Source organism: Martes martes, assembly GCF_963455335.1.
Source record: "Martes martes genome assembly, chromosome: 18".
In the NCBI taxonomy this organism is placed as follows: Eukaryota; Metazoa; Chordata; class Mammalia; order Carnivora; family Mustelidae; genus Martes; species Martes martes.
Genome location: NC_137906.1, coordinates 37,514,176 through 37,538,601, shown reverse-complemented (window position 1 = coordinate 37,538,601; position 24,426 = coordinate 37,514,176). Strand labels below are relative to the sequence as shown.

At 59.4% G+C, this 24,426-nt stretch overlaps 1 protein-coding gene across 7 annotated transcripts in view; it reads left to right on the top strand.

The window, feature by feature from the left end:
* Positions 1 to 24,426, top strand: part of MGRN1 (mahogunin ring finger 1) — a 55,268-nt gene that overhangs the window by 29,168 nt on the left and 1,674 nt on the right. For 2 of the 7 annotated variants that reach the window (XR_013968373.1, XM_080829746.1), the window contains exons 6-16: positions 3,639 to 3,705; positions 4,357 to 4,406; positions 6,567 to 6,614; positions 7,250 to 7,318; positions 9,117 to 9,276; positions 10,924 to 11,033; positions 13,235 to 13,300; positions 14,908 to 15,134; positions 16,607 to 16,724; positions 16,943 to 16,988; positions 18,318 to 18,416. Coding sequence is in view for 5 of the 7 variants with exons in the window: in XM_080829746.1 (XP_080685872.1) it covers positions 3,639 to 3,705; positions 4,357 to 4,406; positions 6,567 to 6,614; positions 7,250 to 7,318; positions 9,117 to 9,276; positions 10,924 to 11,033; positions 13,235 to 13,300; positions 14,908 to 15,134; positions 16,607 to 16,724; positions 16,943 to 16,988; positions 18,318 to 18,416 (1,060 nt within the window). In the remaining 2 variants the exon portion in view is untranslated. Of the gene's footprint in view, positions 1 to 3,638; positions 3,706 to 4,356; positions 4,407 to 6,566; positions 6,615 to 7,249; positions 7,319 to 9,116; positions 9,277 to 10,923; positions 11,034 to 13,234; positions 13,301 to 14,907; positions 15,135 to 16,606; positions 16,725 to 16,942; positions 16,989 to 18,317; positions 18,417 to 20,874; positions 20,920 to 22,631; positions 24,400 to 24,426 lie in introns of those variants that run through there. The other 5 variants (XM_080829748.1, XM_080829747.1, XM_080829750.1 and 2 more) reach the window with 5 other exon arrangements.

Here is a 24,426-nt window from a genome sequence, read left to right as displayed (position 1 = left end):
CTTTGTTCCTTCCTGTGGCCCGTAATACCCCCAGTGTGGCTGGATCATGTTTTGTTTATCTGTTCATCTGTGGTTGGGCGTTTAGGTTGTCTCCAGCTTTGGGAGACAAACGGACAATGCTATACAAATTTGTGTGTGGATGTATGTTTTCATTTTTCTTGGCTATGGCTTGCTTTTTAATTTAATTTAATTTAATTAATTACTTTATTGGGGCGCCTGGGTGGCTCAGTCAATTAAGCATCTGCCTTTTGCTCAGGTTATCTTCCTAGGGTCCTGGGATCGAGCCCCACATTGTGCTCCCTGCTCAGCGGGTAGTCTGCTTCTCCCTCTCCACTCTGTCCCCATCCCCTGCTCATGCTTGTTCACTCTCAAAGTATTTTTAAAATAATTTATTATTATTTTCTAAAGATTTTAATTTATTTATTTGACACAAAGAGAGAGATCAACAAATAGGCAGAGCAGCAGGCAGAGAGAGAGGGAAGCAGGCTCCCTGCTGAGCAGAGAGCCCGATGCTGGGCTCGATCCCAGGACCCTGAGATCATGACCTGAGCTGAAGGCAGAGGCTTAACCCTCTGAGCCACCCAGGGGCCCCCAAATAATTTATTTTTTAAAACAACTTATTTATTTAGAGAGGGGCAACAAAGGGGGAGAAAGTGGGAGAGAAACAGACTCCCTGCTGAGCCCAGGGCCTAGCACTGGGCTGGATGTCAGGACCCTGAAATCACGACCTGAGCCAAAATCATGAGTTACTCAGCTCCCCTTTAATTTTTTTTTTTAAAGACTTTTTAAGACAGGTTCACAGCGCAATTAAGAGGAAGGCATGGAGATTTCCCATATTCCGCCATCCCTACTCATGCATAACTTTATTTACTGAATCATGTCGTGGACGTCTTAGAGATGGCCTGGTGGCTGGAGTGGCTTCTTTGCTGGGTTTCCCTTCCATTTCCCTCCGGCTTCCGTTCATTTCAGTGAGAGCCACATCCCTGCTCTTCCGTCCTTTGCCTTGCTTCTATTTCCCGGTGTCCATCTGGCCCGGGGCTGGCAAAGACCCTTATCTGGAAGCTCCTGTGCAGTGGTCGAGCCCGAGGTGCCGTGGGGCAAGGCTCCCACCCGTGCTGGTGTCGGGGAAGAGGAGGCCCGAGCTCGAGAACCTGGTGTGGCCCCTCCCGGCGTCAGGTGCCCGGCTCTTCACCTGACCGGGATGGCCGCTCTTTCCTAAGAGAAGTCTCTCTTCCTGCATTAAAAATTAATGTCTCCCTCAGACGCGGGTGGGTGGGAGTTTCTGCCCCCTCCCCCGCCCCCCACCGCGTACTCAGCTCCAGGGAGTGAGTCGGGTGCAGAGCTCTGGGGAACAGCGTTTTAGGGGAGATGGTTCTCGCCCCCGAGTCCCCACACTGCCCGGTCCCTCTGGTGTGACGTGGCCGCAGCTCTGGCGATGGCAGCAAGGCCAGGTATCTGGCTGGTGGGTAGGGGGTGGCCGCTCCTCGTGTGGAGGGTTGTCGTGGCCGGGCATTCGAGGGGCGCGGGGCCCGGGCCCAGGTGCCGGGGAGAGCTGGGGCCCCGTGTCCCTTCATTCCTGTCGTGGTCCCCTGGCCCCAGCCCCGGCTGGCCAGGGCGGGTCTTCTCTCAGGCCTCACTGAGTGCGTGGAAGGAGTGCCGAGCGTCGGTCGCCGCGCTGGGCTCCGTGGACGTGGTCGCCGAGCTGAGTGCTCATGGGGGCCGCCGGCGGACCTGCTGCCTCGGAGCCTTCGGACGGTATCTGCAGCGGGACTGTTTTGGTTGAGCGGCAGAAACACAGCTCAGTCCGACCGCAGAGAGGAAGACGGGGGTGTGTCCGTTGTGCGCCCCATGGTGCCATGAGACCAGAGAGGAGGGCAGGGGTCACTGGCTGCTGGTGGGGTCACCATGCAGGCCTCCTCAGACCAGCAGAACACGACCGGCTGTGGGTGCTCGGGCCGCACTCGGTGTGCGAGGGAGGATAGCACTGGTCATCCCGGCTTTGCAGAGCACGGAGCTGCTTGTTGAGCGCCTGGCCTTCGGGAGCACAGGGCTTTTGTTCCAGAAACTGACGCAATGTGCGGGAGCGAGCGGGCTGCACGTTCAGGCCTCTGCTCCCCATCGGGCTCTTACCTGAACGCTCCCCTTCCTGGGCGTACTTAGAGCCCTCATAAGGGCAGCGCCTGAACGTCACCCAGCGTCTGCGTCACCAGGATAACTGCAGGATGGTTGCAGCCCTGTGCCGTGACTCAGGGTGGGGAGGGCAGGTACAGGCTTGCAGAGGGGCCCCTGTCCCATGGATAGCTGTGGATGACCTGTATCTCCTGTCTCACGTGATCACCTCCGCCACCCCCATGGGTCACCCCAGAGCAAGGGAGGCCTTGCAGAGAGGTCCTCCTCCTTTAAAGTCTGCATATCTGTGGTAGAGCCCTCTCCCCTGAGGCTGCAGCGAGCGTGAAGCCGGCCTGAGTACTGGGGGGGCCTGAACGCGTCCTCCACCTCCTTGTCTACAGCTGGTGTGCATGTGGGCTCCCAGGGGCCTGTGTGCCTGGGAGTCTGTGCCCTGTGTCGCTCCGTGAGGTCCTCCGGGGCCACGTTCCTCTTCAGCTCTTGCTGCCTGAACATGCGAGGCTTTGCATGGCTGGTGTTCGCTGTGTGTTTTCTCAGCCGCCCCGTGCACCAGACACAGCTTTTCACCCTGTGTTACAGATGGGGAAACTGAGGCTCAGGTGGTAGAGTCAGACTCGATTTCAGTACCTGGTCCCTCCGAGTCCTGGCTCCTCCTGGCAGTCTGGGACCCACAGGCACCTTGTGGGCCTCCCCTTACACCCCTGCCTGGGGTGTCCTCCGCCGGTCGCCTCTGTCCTGTGGGTCCTGGCCTGTGGCCTCTGCTGGTGAGCAGATATGGAGACTGCGTGTGTGGGGAGAAGAGTGGCCTTTGGCCAGAGAGCCAGGGAGAAGGAAAAGTGAGGGGAATGGTGTCTCCTTGAGCTCAGTTACATGCCACACTGTGGCCCCTTCTGCCCTTGGTAGGGACAAGCCAGGCACTTTCTTTACAAGGCTGAACACCGTTTGCCTGGGACTCAGACACCGTTGCCGGTGTGCGTGGGCATCCAGAAGGGGGACAGCCCTCGTGTCCCGTAGCAGGCGAATGGGTGAGCAGGGGCTGTCCGCACAGTGGAGGAGTACTCAGTCCAGGGAGGAAGCACTGACGCCCGTGCAGCGTGGGTGAGCCTCATAAGCGTGGTGCTCAGTGAACGAGCCAGGTGGGAGAGATCCGTGCTGTGATGTCCCACTTCTGTGAAAGGTGCAGACCGGGCAAATCCGTGGATGCACAGTCGAGTGGGGCTTACCCAGTGGGGAGGGTGCGTGGTCGCGGGGACAGGGTTCCGTTGGGATGGTGAGAATGCTCTGGAAGAGGATGGTGGTCCTGATAGACGTGGCCTTACAGATGCGCTTAGTGCCACTGAGTTACATGACTTTGCCATCTCAGTCATTTTTTATGTTTTGCCAAAAGGGAAAAGAGGTGCGCAGCTGTCTTCCGTGGCCATTTTGTCTTTGTCTTGCCGCGTCGCTATCCTGCTCACGGCGCCTCCACCCTCCAGCTCAGTCTGACTGTGCTCGCCTCCTTTTCTCCTCAGTTGAACTTCGATCTGGACCGGGGCGTGTTTCCAGTGGTCATCCAGGCCGTGGTGGATGAAGGAGACGGTGAGCGGCCCTTCTCCGTCCCTCTTCCTTCCGGGCTGTGGACCCTTCTCACCTCAGTCTGCAGGAGGAGTTTATTCCAGAAGTGATGAAAGACGTTCGCTCAGCCCACTTAGCACATTTAGGGCCGTGGGGTTTAAGCCCCAAACTGTCTGTCTCGGGGCTGGGCTGCAGGGCCCTCTCTCCAGCTCCTTCTCCTGACTCAGGAATTGCCGCTGCCTGGCTCCCGCGGCGGTGACAGCAGCTGGCCAGGCCTCGGGTTCTGGCGCCCACGCTCACGGGGATGACAGAGAACAGCGGAGAGGGCGTGAGCAGGGCGGGGAGCAGGGCGGGTCCCGTGCTGCGGGCTGTCGGCGCGGCAGGCTGACACGGGAGCCTGGGAGCGCCGGGTCCGGGCCTGTCAGAATGTTCCTCGGCGCAGAGCCAGCGGGAGGCACTTTGAGGTGATGTGGGAGGAGGAATGGCTGGCAGGAGCAGCAGGCCCCCGGGCAGAGGAAGGCGAGATGAAGACAATCCTCCTGCGGGTTTGGGGCTCCAAAACACCCGCTAGGAAGAGCATAGGGAAGCTCCCGCTAAGAAGCACAAGTTCAGGGTGGGGGACAGAGGAGGGGCTGAGGCCGGCTCTGACCGCTCCCTCCTCTCTCTCCCGGGCAGTTGTGGAAGTGACCGGCCATGCCCATGTGCTCTTGGCCGCCTTTGAAAAGGTAAGTGCCTCCCTGCCCCTTGCTGTGCCCGTGACCAGGGAGCATGGGTAGAAGGGCGGTGTCTGAGACTAGAAGTCTGAACTTGGGGTCCGGGCTTGACCACGTGGGCTTCATGCCAGAGGCTTGGAGCAGATGGGAAGCCTTCCGGCTCCTCCGGGCTCCAGGAGGCCGGGCCTCGAGGCAGCATTCCCTTTGGGTTTTTGAAGGGCATCCAGTGTATGGTGAGGGGGCGGGTTTTAGGGGGCCAGCCCCTCAGGAACGCCCTCTGACCTGCCCGCATGGACCTGGACACCCATGTGGAGGGCTGTCATCACAGACCAGCTTTTCTCTGGGATATGCGGGGATCATCCAGGTTACCACCTCCCAGGACCCCTGCCTTTCCAAACAGGCCCACTGGAACCTCCCAGCCTGGCCTGGTCCTCACAGGTGTGTTCTGTCCCGCCTCCAGGTAGCTGTGTCACCCAGTGCCACAGGCCTACATTGACCTCACTCCCCACTGGGGCCTTTCAGACTTCAGGGGCAGACACTTGTGGCACTTAGTCCTCCTGTGTTGTGAGGATGGAACTGGGCCCCTTGTTTGTTGTGTCCTTGGTGTGCAGTAGATGCTTAGTGAATCAACCCGCTGGGGAAGTTGCTGGGGGTCTGCCACTTGTCTGGCGTGGCCCTAGACCCTCTCTGGTGGCAGAGAGAAGACGTCCAGGCCCTCCTGGAGTCCCTGCACTGCGGGTGCCTCATGTATAAAGAGACCATTTACATGTAAGCATTCACTTAGTATTACATTCTGCCTGATGTGTATTTGAACTTCGAGGTTTGCCCCTTTCTTCCACGCAGACCCGAGTCCCCAGTCTCCCCAGCTGTTCGTGTTTTGTGGCCACAGTGGGGAGAGAATGGTCAGTCTCACCGTCGTCTCTGCGTGAGGCTGCCATGGGGTCTAGGGATGGTTCTGGTTCCCCATCACTGCTGTTCGTGGGGGCCAAGCAGTTGTGCGTATGTGTTCATGTAGCAAGCAAGTGCCTGGCTGTGTTGGGAGGAGATCCCTGCTCACCGAGACCCTTGCTGGAGGTAGTGGGCGCGTTCCCTATTGGAGAATGTCATGACAGATGTCCCCCACCCCCAGGGCTCTTTGACATTGGCCTGCACCCTGCAGTGGTAAAGTGTTTCTGGCACCAGCCTGTGGCCTGGGTGAACAAGAACCGGGGACCCCCATGAGGAAACCAGACTCAGGTTGCTGTTTCTGGACTTTACACCCCATGCGGGCATCCTGCAGACCCCCAGCTTCCTCAGCCCAGTGTGTGTCTGCGGCCTTGAGAGGTTGAGGGCAGCGCCCAGCTCCTTCCTGCAATCTGGTCTTTCCAGACTCCCCAGGGAGTTAGGACAGCTGGGCCCAAGGCCCCTGTGGCCCATTTGTCCCGTGCTCCCCTGGGCCCCTGGGGCTGTGGTGGCACGGGGCGCCCAGGCCAGAGGGTGGGCCTCTCCCCCACCAGCTGCGCTCCCCAAGCCTGGCCTTGTCGGAAGAGATGGTGGCTGTTGATTGTGTCTCTGGTGGGCTGGGTGGGCTGTCGATGGCCGGCTCCATCTGGACCTCTAGTGTAGAGCACAGGGAGAGACTGCTTTCCTTCTGGACTCCGTTGCACTGCAGATGCCGTGTCTCTCTGGATTGCGAGGGGTAATTGGCCTTGTCACAAGATCTCAGGTCTTCACTGACCTCGACCTCTGGGTGGTGTGTTTCCCCAGATGCTACCAAACGCCCTCTTTAGTTCTTAAGAGTATTTAGGGTTTGGGGCTTTTCTGTACACGTATGTGTGTGCACGTTTGTCTTCTCAACGAAGCCAAGCCCTTCTGGGTTAGAAGTGGGCTGTGCGAGTTCTTGCCGTCCAGGTGCTGCTGCTTGCTGCTGGGGGGCTCTGGGCCGTTGTCAGAACTTGCCTGATGGTCGTAAACATGAGTGTGCTTGACCCCTGCCCGGGGAGCTGGGAAGACCCAGGAGGCAGTCCTCCAGGTAGTTTCGAGGCCCAGTCGGAGGCCCCCATTTGGAGAGAGCTGGCCGGGCTCCGTCCTTCCGCGGTGGAGGTGGAACGGCCGAGGAAGGGCCTTCAGCCTGCCGCCGGGAGCACTCGGTGGTGCAGCGTGACTGAGTTAACCTGTCTGTCTTCCCTGTAGCATGTCGACGGCAGCTTCTCTGTGAAACCTTTAAAGCAGAAGCAAATTGTAAGTCTGGTAGAAGAAATATCGTGACCCCTTTTGATTTAAAAGACACGTAAACACTCATAGAGTCTCACTCTCCGGAGGGATCCTCTGGGCTCTGGGAAGTCCGGGTCTCCTGCATTGGCTGCGTGTGTGTGCCCACCAAGTCGCAGTACTGACTTGTAGCCCCAAGTCGTGTCCGGCCTGGTAAGGTCTGTTTGCGTCCATAGAGCTACTTCTGAACATACCACTTCTGAACATAGTGTGAGGTCTGACTCTGGTCACTCTTGTGTAGCTGGTGATGGGTGGGTCCAAAGTGTTTTTGTCTGGGGAGGGGGATGGTAAAGTGGGCACAGGGTACGGTTGCCTGACCTGTATACAGGTTGGCTCCATGCCCCCTGGTGAGCAGAACCACCGGACTCTCCCCTGCCCCCCCGGCCCCACCACATGGCCCTGGCTACTGGGTGGGTTGGGCAGGAAGCAGGTTCTCTGCTGTTCTAGCACTGGGCCCACTGTCTGAGGAGCAGGTGGACAGAACTTTAAACCACACCTGCTCTGGACCCGAGCCCGGCCCCTGGAAAGTGGTGTTGGGCCAGGTGGGTGCAGCGGAGCCCTTGAGTAGGAGCCGGCAGGTGCCCAGATTCCTCTCTGTTCTGCAGGTGGACCGGGTCAGCTACCTGCTGCAGGAGATCTACGGCATCGAGAACAAGAACAACCAGGAGACAAAGGTATGCGCTTGTGCTGACATTGCGGGGACTGCAGGAGGACCTCACTCCCAGCTTCCTTTCCACCTGCGTGGAAGCCTCCCAGAGGGGCCTGCGCCCCGCCCCCAGCCCTGGCCAGGGCCCTGTCAGCTGGTGGTAGATGAGCTGGTCCCCCTGTGTGCCTTCCCCAGGAGGCCCTGGGACCCCAGACTCCCATTTTACCATAATTTTTTATTCTATTTTTATTTATTTATTTTTTCAAGATTTTGCTTATTTGAGAGAGAGAGAAAGAGGTAGTGATCACAAGCAGGGGAGAATGGTAGAGAGAGAAGCAGACTCCCCACTGAGCAGGGAGCCCAGTGCGGGACTTGATCCTCGGACACCGGGATCATGACCCAAGCTGAAGGCAGATGTCTAACAGACTAAGCCACGGGGCGCCTGGGTGGCTCAGTGGGTTAAAGTCTCTGCCTTCAGCATGGTCTCAGGGTCCTGGGATGGAGCCCCATATCGGGCTCTCTGCTCAGCGGGGAGCCTGCTTCCTCCTCTCTCTGCCTGCCTTTCTGCCTACTTGTGATCTCTGTCTATCGAATAAGTAAAAATCTTTAAAAAAACAACAACAGACTAAGTCACCCACGTGCCCATTTTTTCTTAATTTTTCAAAGGTGTTAGTAGAGAGGGGCACCTGGCTCTTGGGGTCGGTGGGTATGCGGTTCTTGATCTTGGGGTTACAGGTTCAAGCCCCCATTGGGAGTAGAGATGACTTAAAAATATTAACAGTAATGAGTGAATAAATAGACGAGTTATCAGAGTCGGTAGGCATTTAGTTCTTTTTTCAGCAAATTCTTTGACTTCTTAACATCATTGGGTCGCCAGCCGTCAGGTGGGCAGGGACAGCCTGGCATTTGGGCCCCTTCCCACCCCGTCAGGGCGAGCCACTGCTGCCCCTGCCAGCCGACCCGCCCCCGAGCCGCGTGTAGCTGGAGCGTGTGGCTGACAGAGCTGTGGTCTGGCGCGGCCAGGGTAGGGTGGCAGAGCATCAGCCTGTACCCTTGTCATCATTTGAAAGGCACAGGGAAACTGTCATCTCTTTTTAAACGTTTCTGGAAGTCTTACACGCGAGCTTCTGGGACAGCTGGGACCGGCTGAAAGCTGGAAGTCAGGGCAGTTCGGTCAGGCCCCTGTACTCCGAGGAGTCCTCTTGGTGTGCTTTATGCGTTCATGCCGCAGGTGGCCGACTGTCCCTAAGCGGCCCGCGCACACGTGTTTCCACCTTGACTTGCCGTCTGTCGGATCCGCTCCGTGCCCGATTGCCCAGATCACGCACTCGCAGCATAGCCACTCAGAAATGAGGGGGCAGAGCTGGCTTCCGGCCAACCTGGGGTACGGAAATAGGTGGTGGGGCTGTTGTTTGTGGACTCTTGATCCAGATGCTCATTAGATAAGTTAGACTTACCAGATTTTTCCAGTTTTAGCCCAGTAAGTGGGTGCCCTGTGAAGGCCGTGCTCCGTACTGTTGGGTCTTTGCTGTGTTTTCTCTGTGGTTCTGAGGAGTAGAACGAGACCTGAGAGTTCTTGGTGGGGCACAGATCCTTGTCTCTGTCCTGGGGCGGGCACCGGCTGGCTCGGCTCTGGGCTGCGTCTCCTGAGGACTGCTGCTCCGCCGGGACCTTCCTCCACTCACCTGGCTTCCCTCTGGGGAAGCAGGGGACAGCCGGCGGGGCGGCCAGGGATGGGAACACCTCCCGGCCCCACCCCTGTCCCAGCTCTCGCCTGTGGTCCTTGGGAACCCGCCGACACTCGGACCCTCGGTGTCCCCCTGCAGCCCTCGGACGAGGAGAACAGCGACAACAGCAACGAGTGTGTGGTGTGCCTGTCGGACCTGCGGGACACGCTCATCCTGCCGTGCCGGCACCTGTGCCTGTGTAACTCGTGCGCGGACACGCTGCGCTACCAGGCCAGCAACTGCCCCATCTGCCGGCTGCGTGAGTGGGGCCGGGGGGGCTGTCGGGGGGCCGGGGGGCTGTCAGGCACCTGCCCTGGGCACAGCAAGCTTGATGCCATACTGGGTGCGGGTGGTGGGGACCCACGGCGACCATGCTGGCACGTGCGTGGCTGACATCCTCCAGAGTTTAGACTTTTGGAGTTAACGGCTGGGAAGGATGTGGCCGAGTGGGTGCTTGTGGTGAAATTGGAACTGGACAGACACTGGCCGGCAAATCCAGTCTTGAAGTGTTATGTGGAAAATGTTTTTTGATTAAAAAAAATAGTTCCGGTGAGGTGGAAAGCTGACTGAGGGATAGGTTCCTGGGAACCCTGTAGACATTTTCTCCAAGTTAATTCCGATTCAAGTGTTTGTCTTCCGGTGGAGGGAATCTAAACATTCTCAGGGCAAAACAAATCCCACTGGGTCAAAATGAGCGTCAGGCTGGTGGGTGGATCCTGGCAGCGAGGGAGCCCAGGCTTCGGGAGAGAAGTGAGCCCACCCCGGGCGCTGCGGGTTTCCATTTGGTGGGGAAAGGATAGCTTTTTGGAGAAAGCCTTCCTGCCCTTTTACCCCTTGGTGCGCCAGTCAGCGTCCCTGGGGCCGCCTGGGGGTCCTCGTGCCTCACCCCGCACCCCTGAGTCACTGCGCGGCTATGCGGCCCCAAGTGCCACACCTGTCTTCTTGCTGTCTCGGGGCTCACAGCTAGTAAGGGGTGTGTGGGTCTAAACGGGTTGTCCTGGGAGAGACACCTGCGTGCAGGGGCCACAGGGCAGGCCGGGCATGTGGCAGTGAAAGATGAGGCTGTGGGGTCATGGGGGTCCAGAGCCCAGCCCTGATGAGACCTCAGGGGTTGGTGGGGGAACCTGCAGGGGGCTGGTGTGCCAGCCCTGGAGGGTCAGGCAGCAGGGCCAGTAGCCTCTCCTCTGTGAGGAACAGGCGAGGAGCCGGGGAGCAGGAGCTGAACGCCAGCCTTCCCCACGGACCCTGTCTCCCGGGCGTGGAGGCCTAGGGGCCCACATGGGCTGGGCGAGCTGGGCCGGGGCCCTTGTCTCTGAGCCTGCAGCCTGAGGCAGCTGACATCAGAGCTGGGGACGTGGGTGCCCCAGCGGGTGCTGGTACGGTGTGCGGCTGTTGGCGGTGTGCGCGACCTGCACTTTCATCAGCGCTACCCTCTTGTTAGGGCAGCTGAGGGTCCAGGACGGCCAGCAGCCTGCACCCTAACTTTCCCAGTCGCTGCTGCTGGTTTTCCTCTGTAGAGATCGTTCTGTCAGGGGCATTCACATACGTCCGTCTGCCTGCCCTTGGTATGATTTCCAGGAAGAGACTGGCCAGTGTCCAGGGTGCACTGGTGCTTTTAGCTGGTCGCCAGGTGTGACACAGACGCACCATCGTGTGTGTGGTCCGGGGTTTGGCCTGTGGGAGGCTGGTGACACCCTGCCCACTGCCCCAGAAGCTCCGCCTGAACCTCACCTGTCTCCCTTCTGGGCGTTCTTGTGTGACTCTGTTTGCCTCTGATTTGGAGTAACTTATTCTAGGACCTCCGATGGGGAGGGGGAGGTGGCCAATGTCCCTGGAGCCTGGAGGGGCTCAGTGGTGCTGGAACCGGCTGCCCTTTGCCTGATGTGAGCCCTTTCCTCTGCCACAGCCTTCCGGGCCCTTTTGCAGATCCGGGCGGTGAGGAAGAAGCCAGGAGCCCTGTCCCCCGTTTCCTTCAGCCCTGTTCTGGCCCAGAGCATGGACCACGATGAGCATTCAGTAAGTGCCTTTTTCCTCTGTGTTGGGGGGCTGTGGGGCAGAGAGGAGGGTGTCTGGAGGAAGCCCCTGCCCACTTGCAGAGCCCATCAGGTGTCTGGATGCCCTCAGGGCTTACCTTCGTGTTACGGCGGCTTCGGGTTCCCAGTGGGGCCATGTTGTGAGGCCCTGGTCGGGGGCTGAAAGGAAAGGCAGGGCCAGACTGTCTGCCTCTCCCTGCCTGCTGGCTCTCTCCATCCTCATCTGCCTGATGGGCCAGCCTTGGTCCCCAGAGGTGGTGGTGAGGTTGAAGGGGTGACCCAGGCTGGGCCCAGTGAGCCCCAGGTCTCGAGAGTGTTGTAGTTTCACTGAGAACAAGAGCCATCTGATGGCATGCATCCCTGCCTCGAATTTGAATATCCATCACCATCGTTCAACCTGCCAGATAGCCAGGGCCACTGTGTGGGTTCCAGGAGGTGAGGTCCCGCCCAGCGGATGCCTGTCACATGTCCCCCCCCCCCCACTCTGCCCACTGAGAGGTGGTGCCCAGCCTGGACACGGGGGCAGGGAGCACCTTGACAGCCACCCACTTCACTTGCTTCCTGGGAAACTGTGAGGTAGAGCTTGTAGGCACGTGAGGGAAGACGGACTCGGGCTTTGGGGAGAGAGATGGCTTTCTGGCTCAAGAGACGGGCAGACAGAGAGAGATGAAGAGACCCAGAACCATAGCAGAGACAGAGACAGACATGGAGAGAGATGGGCAGAGACACAGAGTCACAGAGACATGGAGAGAGACCCAGACATGGATGAGAGTAGAAAAGTAAGTACTGAGACATTGGCAGAGAGACACGACGAGACTGAGATGGGGCAGGATGGGGAGGCTGGAGTGGGCGGGTGGGACAGGCAGGGGCAGCCCCAGGTCTGGAGCTCCTGGGCCCCAGCCGGCCCCAACTGTTTGCAGCCAGTGGGTCCATTGTTGGACTCAGTGATTCTTAGAGGAGAAGGACCCACACCCTGGGTTCTTGCATCCACGAGGTGGCCTTCTGCGCTGGGCCAGGGGGTGATGTGTTTGGCCTCTGTGGTGATTCCGAATATTGAGCCAGTGTTTACAAGTCTGGACGTTTCCTTAGGACTCAGATTTTTGGCTTCTCTTTTGAAATTTGAAGCTGTGGTCGCGCACCTGGAGCAGACGCAAGGCCGCCTCGGAGGTGGGGTCCCCGTCACCCCCACTCTTCCTGGCCAGCCAGACTGTGTGTTTTGCCTGCTGGGTCCCTGTTGGTATCAGGGCTTCCTCCTTCCGAAACAGCCCTCCGGTGGATTTGGTGTTTGGCTGGATTTACAAACACTGAATATTTTTTCCAGCAACGTGGTTTTAGTGGAGAGAGGAGTGGCCCTAAGATGTGATTTGTTCGTGGGATTGGAGTCATTGTTCTGCGGGATGGGAGCTCAGGGATGGGTGGTGGGTTTTCTTACTGCTTGTGTGTGCTCCTCGCTCCCAGGCCCTGCCCTGGAGTCTGAGCATCCGGCCTGACCTTCCCACATTTACCCCTCTTATCCTGAGACAGCTGAGATGCTGCTCACACTGCTGGGCAGACGGGTTTGGGTTGTATGCTTCACATGTCCTAGAGGGCCTGTGCCTTCCCCTGCAGAGGGTTAAGGTAGCTGAATGAATGGGCTCCTGTGCTCTGCCACATTCCCGGTATGAGCGGTTTCCACGTGGTTCCACAGAGAACCCAGATTTTCTTCAGTGACACCATTAAGATAGATCCTTGAGGAGTGGGGGTGATTTGGGGCTGGTTTTTCTTCCCGGCCGCTTCTAGTTGGCATTGGTGATAAGTTCACGAGGCAGTGCTGAGCCTCCTAGAGGGATGGGGGCGGTGTCCCTTTCCCCTGCTCAGCTGGGCCCACCGTGGGGAACGCCTGGCCAGCCTCATGCGTATGTTGGCCAGGACCTTCTTCTTGGGGTGACCCAGGCCATGAGTGGGCAATGAGATAGGGACGGGCTCAACCGGCGGCAGAATTGGGGAGTTACATTGATGTCTGGGCCCAGGCCCTGCAGAATTTGCACTTGGCCAGGTCCCCGGACTTCACGTGCAGGTTACACTTGCCAAGCACAGGCTCACGGCACCCCTAGAGGCCAGTAAACCTGGGAGGCCCCCAGCCCGCCAGCTCCAGCGCCGTTTGGGGGGTGGCAGTCGTAAAACGTATGATTTTTATCTTGACAGTGTCCCTTTAAAAAATCAAAGGCGCACCCCGCCTCACTGGCCAGCAAGAAACCTAAAAGGGAAACAGTAAGTGTGTTTGGCCCTATGGCCACATCTTTGCCCCGTGCCCTAATGATTTCAACCAATGACAACTGTGGGAAGTCATTTTCACCCCAGGCTAACGTGTTTGGTTAATTTAATCTGTCAAATCCACTCTCCCCAGTCCCGGCGTCCCTGCCCTGGAAGGGAGTTTTGTGGAACAAGCAAAGCTCCAGGTCTGTCGGCAAAAAGCCAGTGTCTCTGATCCCCGCTGCCAGGCGGCAACAGCGCCGGCCTCGGGCCGCCCCTTCTCGCCAGCTCTGCTTCTGCCCGTGGTCCCCAGTGGCCTCGTTTCCCTTTTTTTTCTTGCTGGCAGTGGAATGATGTTGGAGGTGGAACTCCCTTGCTGCTAGTTTTTGCAAACCGTCTTCCTCGCGCTTGCTTGTCGTCCCGCATCCCCTGCTCTTTCCCCCTTGGATGTTAGCTCTTTGGGCCAAGGACGTGGTTTTCTGGCATTTTCCCTGCATCTCAGGGAGCAGGCGGGGGCCTCTACCTGGGCCTCTGCTGACCCTCGTGGTCCCTTGGCAGAACTTCGGTGGAAGTCCCTGGAAGCCCAGCCCCGAGATGGAGGTTTTTCCAGTTTGGAGGATGAGGAGGTTCATAGTATTACTGGCCTTTAAGTGGAAGGCGCGTTGGGAGCAGATGCAAGGCTCCATGGGCCCAGGTGACCAGGGGACCCAGGAGGTGCTCGCTGAGGGCAGGGAACCCTTACCCTGGCTCCTCTGCCTTCCCTGGTCCCATCGCCACCCTGGAAGGCTGCCCTCCCGTCCTCCCAGCAGAGCGGTCATGCAGGCGGGGGCTTCACCCTGGGAGCACTGCTGGGCATTTGCCCTTTGCCTTGTGTAGTGAGAGCGAGGCAGGTGGCTGTCCAACCTGCACAACGGCCTGGGGGCCTAACATCTCCCGGCAGCTGGGCGTCTCCCCACACTAACCCGAAAGCAAGACTCAGGCTATTGATTTGCTCCACTCCCAGCAAGGGGGGAAGACTGGTTCTGAACCAGGGGTGCCCATTAGAACCATCTGGAACACGTGTCCCTCTCAGTGGATGCTTATTCCAGGCACACAGAGGATCTCGAGTTGGGCCAGATGCCTGTGTTGGGCAAAGCTCCCTGCGGGGCCAGGCCCTCCCTGGTCTAGAATACACGCGGCTCTACTGGCCTCTCCCACCTTTGGCATGGCTTTGCTCTCCACCTGCTCCTGAGCCTCCTTTCTCTCTCTGACCCCTCATTCTCCACCCATGCCAGGCAGGAACAGAAAGCCAGGTGGGGGCTGGCCGAGACCAGGGGTGGGGGGGCTCTTCTAGGTGGCCTCTCTTCCTCCATCTGCGGCAGATTGGGCCATTCGGGCATCCCAGGCTGCGTGCTACAGCTGACGGCTGAGGGAGCCCTGGGGAGGTGCTCTGGAGTTCTGGGCGCCCCTCTGAGGGAGGGGGATTTAGGTCCCTGGAAGGTGGAGTGGACAGGAGATGGTCCGAAGGCAGGTTCGGGGGAGTAGCGTGTCCCTGGGGCACAAGGCCAGCGTCTAGGGCTTTGTGGCCCAGGGCAGCGGACAGGGAGCGTGGCCAGCCCGTCCCTCACCCACTCTTGTCCCCACAGAGCTCTGACAGCATCCCACCTGGCTATGAGCCCATCTCCCTACTTGAGGCGCTCAACGGCCTACGGGCCATCTCCCCGGCCATCCCTTCAGCCCCCCTTTATGAAGAGATCACCTACTCAGGCGTCTCAGATGGCCTGTCCCAGGCCAGTTGTCCACTTGCGGGGATGGATCGGATCCTGGAAAGCAGCCACCAGAAAGGCAAGCCAAGGAGCAAATCCCCTGACAGGTGAGGCTGGTGCCGGGATTCCCTCTAGGGGATGGTACGTGGGAACCCACACGTCTGCTCTGGGGCGAGGGTCGGGGAAGCATGTGGTATCATGTAAGAAGTGCAAAGCAGGGGGCCACCTGGGTGGCTGGGTTTGTTCATGATCTGATTTCAGCTCAGGTCACGATCCTGGGATCCCAGAATGCCGGGACCCTGGGATGCCGGGATCCTGGGATGCCGGGATCCCGGGATCGGGCTCCACGCTCCGTGGGGAGTCTGCTTGAGATTCTCTGTCGCTCTTCCCCTGCTCACATGCACGCTCCCTCACTCTAAATAAATATAATACTAAAAAAACAAAGAAGTACAAAGCCGGTGTATTTGCGGCATTAGTTTTAGAATGTTTTGTTGGGTGATTCACCGGAATGACTCCCGGAACCAGTAGCAGGTTAGGTTACAGCTAAGGTCGGTTATAGCAAAGGACACAGAGCACAGCAGCTGGAAAGATGCCCTGGGAGAGGCCACGAGTGGCCAGCTTCCTTCCCTGTCCCAGGCCACAGGGGACACAATGAGACCCCCTGAGTCTCAGGGTCCCAGGACGTCCTGGGGGCTGTCGCATGGGCACGTCCTGCTGGGTGAACAGCTATGGCACCAAACCTGGGCCACCACGAAACCAGGAGCATGTTGTCACCCTTGTTATGCCCACCAAGCAGAGAGTCTGGTCACGCTTCTGCTGGACAGATGCGAGACACGTTGCCTGGTCACGCTTCTGCTGGACAGATGCGAGACACGTGCTCCCTCTTCTCACACGTGTGTTTATTTTTTAACAAATTCAAGTTAGTTTCAGAGGAAGGGTTCAGTGGCTCATCAGTTGCATACAGCACCCAGCGCTCATTCCGTCACATGCCCGCCTTCCTGCCCGGCCCCCAGTTGCCCCACCCCGACCCACCTCCCCTCCAGCAGCCTCCGCTTTGTTCCATGATTAAGAGTCACATGGTTTGTTTCCCTGATTTTATCTTATTTTTTTCTCCCTTCCCCTATGATCCTCTGTTTTGTTTCTTAAATTCCACATAGAAGTGAGATCGAGTAATAATTGTTTTTCTCTGCTGGACTTACTTGCTCTGCATGATACCCTTGGTTTCTTCACGGGTGCTGTTTTCTTAAGAAAAGGGGGAAGTTCTGTAAAACCCCCACGCCGCAGCGGCTTGCACACGTGGCCGGGCCCCTCCAGATCCAGAAAGAAGCGAGGGGTTTCTCTTGTCCCCGTCCCCTGCCCCCTGCTCCAGGGCTTTACCGCTGTGATGCTCTCCTGCCCCTGGAACCACAGAGCCGGGGTCAGGCCTGTGCCTCCGAGACTGTCCGGCCGCCGTCTCTACTGGCACACACGCCTCCCCCGGGCCCTCTGGGTGTGCAGTCTCACCCACGGGTGCTGTTGGCCGTGGTGGGCTGGTGTTTATCCTCCGCACGTCCTCCACTCCCGTCTTCTGTGTCCCCAGCACCCTGCGGTCCCCGTCGTCCCCCATCCACGAAGAGGATGAGGAGAAGCTGTCCCAGGACTCGGACGCCCCTCCCCCGCTGAGTGGGGCGGGGCTGGCGCTCAGCAGCTCCCCCGAGGTGAGCCCCTTCTGTCACCCTGTCTCCAATGCCTGTGGGGGTGGACTCCAGACCTGGGGGGAAGTGTGCTCCAGTTCCCCTCCACCGCTTGCTCATGGGCCAGCCTCAGCTGGTTTCCTCATCTGGGGGGTGCACCTCGTTTCGGGGCGGGGGGCTGCGTGGGGAGTCCCGGGCTGGCGGCCCCAGAGCTGCAGATGCTCTTTGTCCTTGTCTCCTAGAGCTTTGTCACGGAGGAGGTGGACGAGGCAGCGGCCCTGAAGCAGGGTAAGCCCTCTGCCCGAGGAGCGTGTGCGGCCTCGCTATAGGGAGGCCTCCCGGGCGGCTCTTGCTGCGGTTCTGGGGAGCGCAGGCCGGCTCCCTCCTGGGCGTCCCGCGCTCCTTACTGCAAGCTCTCCCTGCGCACAAGCCCCGGCCGGCCTGGTTTTCCTTCACGCCCAGCCAGCGCTTTGCTGTGGCCGTCATTCTGCAGGCAGCCAGCTGCTCGTGTGTGTCCCGTACGGGCTGCCCCTCTGGCACCTGGAGAGACTCAGGGTCCCTCCTGGGCTGTGGCCTGGACCGCCGGGTGCAGGTGCACAGCTTAGCCAGGCCCCTTCTCTGCGTGTCCCTGGGTCTGCCTTGCACCTGTCTGGAGTCGGGGCGGGGGGTTAGCACAGAGCGCCTGCTGGGGCTCGAGTCCTACCTGCCACTAACAGGCCCTGACCTCCTGGTGGTTGTGGTATATAATGGGGTGCCTCCCCGGCCTCCCTCTGCTGGCTTGGGGGGCGTGGCAGGAGGCTCACAGCCATTTTTTTAAAAAGATTTTATTCATTTATTTATTTGACAGAGAGAGCGCAAGCAGAGGGAGGGGCAGAGGGAGAAGCAGGCTCCCCACAGAGCAGGGAGCCCGATGTGGGGCTCCGTCCCAGGACCCCCGGATCATGACCTGAGCCGAAGGCAAACGCTTTATGGCTTAGCCACCCTGGCACCCCCCCTCCCAGCCATTTAATTGGGAGGTGACAGGCAGAAAGTAGCCGTGGCTGGCTGGCTGGCATGGTAGAGACCCTGGAGTAACCTGCAGCCACCCTGTTGCTGTGGCCCCCTCCTTACCAGCAGGCTCCCCAGCCAGCATCGTGCTGCAGTGACCCGTGTCCCTCCCAGGAGCAGGCTCCCTACCTCAGAATGGGCCCGACCCTCTCCTGCCATTCCTTCCTTCCTGGGCAGAGCGTGTGCCCGTCCCAGGGCCCGGGCCCCCCCCTTCTGCCGGAGGGGACCTGCTGCTCCTGTCTGCATGCGGGCCACACTAGCTCCCCACTGCAGGGCGCTTGGCCCAGGTGGAAGGAGAAGCAGGAGACGTTCAATCTATTACCTTCTTGTTTTTGTAAACAGGAGTATGTAGTGTTTCCGTTATGAAGCAGGGTAGGGAGAGAAGAGTAGTAACGAAGAGCAAACCGTGGCCTCTCAGGCCCTGAGTGCAGAGGAGGGAGTCGGGGTAGGGTCTGGCCCGTAGCTGCTGCAGAGTCCTCAGGGAGGGAAGACAGGCTATTGGGGATCCTGACCAGAGGGTCAATGACCACCTTCTGCCTATGGTCCTCTGACCTGCCCTGTCCTCTGCAGGGAGCCGAGTGCCATCCTTCGAGAACGTCCTACAGGACGGCAGCCCTGAGGCCTGCAGCCATAGCCAGTCCCGCCTGCCCGCCGATGTCTACCTGCCAGGTAACCGCACTGGGCAGTTGGGCTGGGGGGTGGGTATACTGTCATCGTCCGTCCACATGGAGTGTGCAGTGACTGTCCTCGTGGAGCTGGGGGTCTGGCTGGACTAGTCATGGAGGGGCTGGCTTGTCAGGAGTCCAGGTCTCTCTCCGTGGCTCTACCCACACTCCTCCCTTTGACCCCAAAGCACAGCCAGGCCCTGGCCACACAGTCACCCCCAGCCACTTGCTGTCTGGGGCATGGCCTGTGCGTGAGGCCCCTTCGCACCCAGAGCCACTTCAGCGTCAGGGAGGCCGGAAGGACTGCTTGTCCTTCTTTCCATCCGCCTCTTGCTTGGGGCCTGGAAGGCAGATCTAGCCCCGCTGCTATCTTCCACTCTTACTTCACCCGTGGGCCCAGCAGGCCCTGTCCGGGTACCCCGACAGCAGGGCCTCGGCCCCAGGGAGCTACACACACAAAGCCACCTGCATGCGCCAGGCCTGACACAGGCCACCAGTCCTCTGCCTCCTGCCTGAGGGGTTGACGGGGCCCAGGTGAAGCCGCACATTGCAAGCCGGGGCTGGGAGGCCAGGTGGGGTGCGGGGCACCTTCAAGGCCCAAGGGCAGTGGGGGAAGGGCCTTGCTTCTCTGCCCCCCCCCCCCCGCTTTTTAAAGATTTATTTATTTATTTACTTGACAGACAGGTCACAAGTAGGCAGAGAGGCAGGCAGAGAGAGAGAGGGGGAAGCAGGCTCCCTGCTGAGCAGAGAGCCCGATGTGAGACTCGATCCCAGGACCCTGAGACCATGACCTGAGCCGAAGACAGAGGCTTTAACCCACTGAGCCACCCAGGAGCCCCTCTGTCCCCCTTTTTCAAAGGCTTCTGCCCCCCTGCTGGCTGCCCCCAACTCCTCTCTTCTTTGTTCCTGTGGGTCAAGAGCCTCAGCTTTAAGTCTCGGGCTCTAAAGATGGGGGACAGGAGTCGGGGCCCTCAGAGACTTGTGCCTGCTGCCTGTTAAGACACCATCTGAGGGTCTAAAATCAAGATAAATAGCCATCATGCCCTCGAAGTCTGGCTGGTGCCACGTGTCTAGGAAGCACCTTTGCCTGCCCCCCCCCCCCCCCCCGCCTGCCCTAGTTCTCGGTGATCCGTGCAGCGGGCCTGGCTGTGATGTGCTTTGATTTGAAGGTGTCTTGTGCCGCCTGCCGCAGCATCCAATAAGCAGTGGGCCATGCAGACAGGGGGTCCGGTTAGCCCAGGGGGTGGCACGGTCATCAGGGGTAGCGAGGGCAGTAAGTGCCATCAGTACTTACGGGCCTCCCCCAAGAGAAACCCATGGGTGAAGGCCATGTTTAGGACCAGCGTCCCACAGAGCAACAGAAAATTCCAGTAAGTTCTTTCAAGGAACTTCAGTGATTTCCATATAATTATAAGCTTGGGGGGAATGGGGAGAGCCCAGAGAGGGACTTCCTAGAAGCACAAGCAAGAATTGTGATTCTGTGGTTGAAGGGATACCTTGAGCGCACCCAGCAGTGCCAGCCCCTGCCCCGCGGTGTCTGGAGGTCAGAACAGGGGACACCAGGCTCTCTGCCTCTCTCACCCCCCAACCCCAGGCCAGTGATGTGCCTCCTTCAGCTCCACGGGTGGGGTGGGGGCGGGCAGGCCAGCTGTGGAGGGGCTAACGGAGAGGCTGAAATCTGTGTTTGGGGCAGCAGAAGCCGGAATCCAGCCACAGAGCTGTGGGCCCACTGGAGCCCACGGGGAGGGTGATGCTGCGACTCTGGGGCCCACACCCCCTACCCCCCGGCTTGTGCACACTGCGTGCTGTGCCCTGGGCACCGCCGTGTGCGTCAAGGGGCTGCTCCCCACGGGCATTGCTGATGGTACCTGGGCGCTGGGCAGGGGGCCTCGCAGACGTGCATACCGTCGTAAGCATACGTGTACCTGTCTTCCTTGATTCCTGAGCCAGCACGTTCTATTCTGCTACGGCGTCTAGCTTAGCAAAGAATGCTAAACGTCTTCCACATCGGGGTGTGTTCGAGAACGGGGACGTGTACACGGGTGTCTTTGTTCTTTATGGCAGCTGCACAGCTGTCCCCTGGAGGGACAGGCACAGTGTAGCGAACCTTCGTGTTCTCAGTGTTGATGGGGGATGATGAGGAGGCTGGGCAGAGCCGTGTGGGAAAGCTAGACGTGGGCGGTCCTGTGGGACGGGGGGGCCCCCCGGGGTCTCCCTTCCTCAAGGTGAAACCCACCTGCCCCCACCTCTGCCCTGTGCGCACTTCCCTGGCCTGAGTCCCTCTGCATTGGGCTGTGGCCCGTACTCTGTTCTCCTTTGTTTCAGCGCGTGAGTCTGGGGGCCTTTAGTCCCATGCGTCCCCCCCAGGCAGTCTTGTCTTAAAGCAGTGCGTCCGCTGCGGCATGTGTGGGTCTGTCCGTGCTTTGCTAACTGAGCTTCCATCTCTCTCCTCCTCTGCACAGCCCTGGGGCCCGACTCCTGCTCTGTTGGTATAGAGGAGTAAGCTGGTACGTGATCGCCTGCATCCGTGTTGCGGGGTGGCTCTGAGGGGCATCCTAGATGGTGCTGGACTGAGGACCTCCCCAGCTACCTCTCCCTCTCCTGCTCCCTCCCTGTGGGTGCCTTGCCCTTTTCTGGGCCTCTTCCACGTCCGTGTCTTCCCTGGGGTCTTAAATTCTGAATCCGGAACTCCCCAAACGTGCTATATCTTTGCTCCTAGGGGTATGACATTGGCTGACTTTTGGAGCCAGAGCTCTTTCTGTTTGGACTAGGTGGCCCAGGCAGGCTTTGTTAGCCTTTAGGGTCCCAGGAATGGTGAATTAGACCTTCCTGAGACACCCCCGTTGCTGCTGACTAACCTGTCCCCCAGCCTACCTGTGGAACTTTCTGGAATACCAGCACATGGCTGAAATCCGTGTAGTAGGAAGCCATGGGAGGTTGACCTCTGCCCTGATTGGGAAATGCCCTCTACCTGGTGACCTTGCCAAACGACTGCTTCACGGAAGGTCACGCGGAGCGCCGGCCGAGCAGGCGCCTGCGTTTAGGGCCTTCTTCCCCTCCTTCGCGTGACAGTGGTGGTTCTGGGAAGTCTGGTGGTGGAGAAGCCGGTGCCTTCAGTGGCCTGAGCTTTCCCAGACGTGTGTGGGGTGGAGCGCTCCAGCAGGGCCCCCGGCCCATCCTGGCAGTGAGGGCCCAGCAGCCTCTGCGGGGAGATGCGGCCCGGGCTAGTGCACGGCCTTCCTCCCGGCCAGCTGTCCCGAGCTTCCATGTCTGTCCGCTCATTCTGACACCTGCATTTATGTCCTCGCACGAACCTTTCTTGTTCTGCTTGAATGTTTCTTCTGACAAATCTTCGTCTCTATCGAAGTCAGGCCCAGCACTTTTATAAAGTCGGCCCTGGTCTCCGTGTCAGTGGATGTTGAGTGCTGTGATCTAGGTGAAACTTCCAGAAGTAGAAAATGCACAGAGGTCAGGCTGAGCTCCAGAGAACTGTATTTTGCCTGCAGGCTGCATGGCAGAGCTGACGCCCCACACGAAGCCACAGTTCCTAAGAAATCAGTTCTCCACCTCAGGGTCTGTGTCATAGGTGATGGGGCAGACGCACTCCTTGGTCTGTGATTTGAGGGCTGTCCCCGTGGAGCCCGTATTCAGTGGGCGGGCGGCCGGCAGCTGTCCCTCTGTAGCTCTGGTAGTTGTGCCGGTCACTTGCCGCTATGGGCTTGTGTCACCGGGGGGCACCCTCCGTCCAGGGACAGAGTCCCTCACGGCATCAGGAGGCCTCTGAAGAAGGCAGGGTGGGGCTCGGGGGGCTGCTCTGAGCACAGAGGTGTCTCCAGGTCCAAGTGCACTCTCCTCTGCCTGGGCTTGACCGAGTCCCGGTCTAATTCAGTAGTGAAGGATGGCGGCTGGTCAGATCCCAGGAAGCAGGGGCCAGGTGCGGGAGGAGGCCCCGGGGGCAGGAGCCCATGGCACCCGTTGCATTCCGTTTGGGGCATCAGATGGTGTTGCCTGGGTTCTGCTCCAGGAGAGACAGGCCCCCCCTTACTCTCCTGAGGCTGGAGTTCTAGGTCTCTCTGTGGTCCTGCCACAGACACACAGCGTAGGGGTGCTGGGTGGCCCTGCCCTCTGGGGGGGCTCGTGGTTGGTGGAAGCTGAGCCCGATGGCTGAGTGGGTGACTGGGCCACCCATGACCACTTCTCCCTCTGCTCCTGCCCGCAGGATGGTCCACCTCCATGGAGACGCCCCACAGCCTCCGTACCGCTGGCCCACCCCGGCCTGACCCTGGGGCCACTGAGCTGACCCCACTTTGAGAGCCTGGCCAGGCTGGCAGCATGGAGCCCTTAGCTCCCCAGACTTTGCCGGGGGGCCACCAGATTCCGCGTGACCCCTGGCCTCTCCCGTCTTGCACGCTCTGCGTGGCCGCTGGCTCTGAGGGGCCACACAACCCTTGATTGAAGAGCACAGTGGACTGTCTCCTCTGACAAATTCCTTTTTCTACAGTCGATGTATTTGTCAATGGTACAAGATGAAGGACAGCAGCTTTCTGTTCTGGGCTCTGAGGTTTCCCCCAAACGCCCCATTGGCTGAGTGGCTGGGACTGGGGCCTGACCACCCACATGCAGCCTGGACCAGCTTCTCCCATCATCCTAACTACTGGGGACTTGACATCCCAAGAACTCAGCACAAATTCTCTGAAGAAAAGTGTATTGGTGGGTGAGGCGGTGTCTTCACAGGAGATGTCCTAAGGGTCTTGTTGGCCGAGGCGGAAAGGAAGTGGGATCTGAGTCATGGTCAATGAAGGAAACAGTGCCTGTCCCCTGCCCCCCTGCGCCTGTGTCCTTGGCAGCCTGGCTGTTGCTGTTCCGTGCCCTCTGCTGCTTCTTCCCCTTCTTCCCCTTCCTGCTCCAGTCCTGGGGGGCAAGGCTGCCTCCCATAGCTACCCCCACCCACTCGGGCCCACTCAGCCCTTGGGGCCTGGGGGCTGGGTCTGACTGGTGGCCCCTCTTGGCCCCGTGCGCCTTTTCTGAAGTGGCTTTGCTCGTGTGGCAGGTACCTGCAGGTGAGGGCCTTTCTGCTGGGTTCGTGGGGCTGCTGTCCACTTGCCCCAGGGAGGGATCTGAGTGGCTTTCCTGCTCCCTCTTGACCACCGAAGAGTCCCTTAGTTTTTCTTTGACTTGTTCTATCTGGGGTCCCTGTAGTGGACCGGCCTGGGGGATGCACGTGGCAGATCCTGTCTGAGGTGACCTTGCCTTTTTTTTTTTTTTTTTTAAAGTAAAACTTTCTGGGCAACAAAGGCAAAGGGGGCATCCAGCCCTGGTGTCCCAGGTGACAGCTGCCCCAGCAGGGACCTTCCAGGTGGTTGGGTCTGTGCAGGTCCCTGAGGTGGGAAGACTTTCCTGGTCTGGGGTGAGGGGTGCAGAGCGGCCCGCTTCCTGAGGAGCTGCCCTGGGAAGGAAGGATGGTTCTGGGGCAGCCGGCAGTGGTCCACGGAGCCCTGTGGCCCAGCCGGCCTGTGTGTGCAAAGCCCTGGCCCCCACCCCAGCACTCTCCCTGTGGCTCGGTCGGCAGGGTGCTCAGGAGAGAAACTAGCCGTAGGGGACTCATCTCTCCATTTGAGCCTGTGAGCAGAGTGCTGCCCTAGACACAGCTCTCAGACATGCTCAGGCCGGCTTCCCCCCGCCTCCAGACTCCCTGGCTCCCCGCCCTCCCCTGCTGCCCGCCGTGTGCTCATGGCCGCGCGCACCCCGAGAGGTGCAGACGTGCACACGCAGCCTGGCTGCCTCCCTCCCTCCCGCCCGCCCCTTCCTGCTCCTGACCCGCCAGCCCTGGCCTCTAACCGTTGGTATTGGTGCCAGTACTCTGTTTGAAGGCCAGGATGCAGACTGGCCTGTCTTGGACTTAATGTGCTATCATTTGATGTACTCTGATTGGCTAGTTTTTGTTCGTTTTTACTGTATATTTATAGTAATAAAATCATGCAGCAATATCTTGTCCGCTCCTTCCTCTGCACATT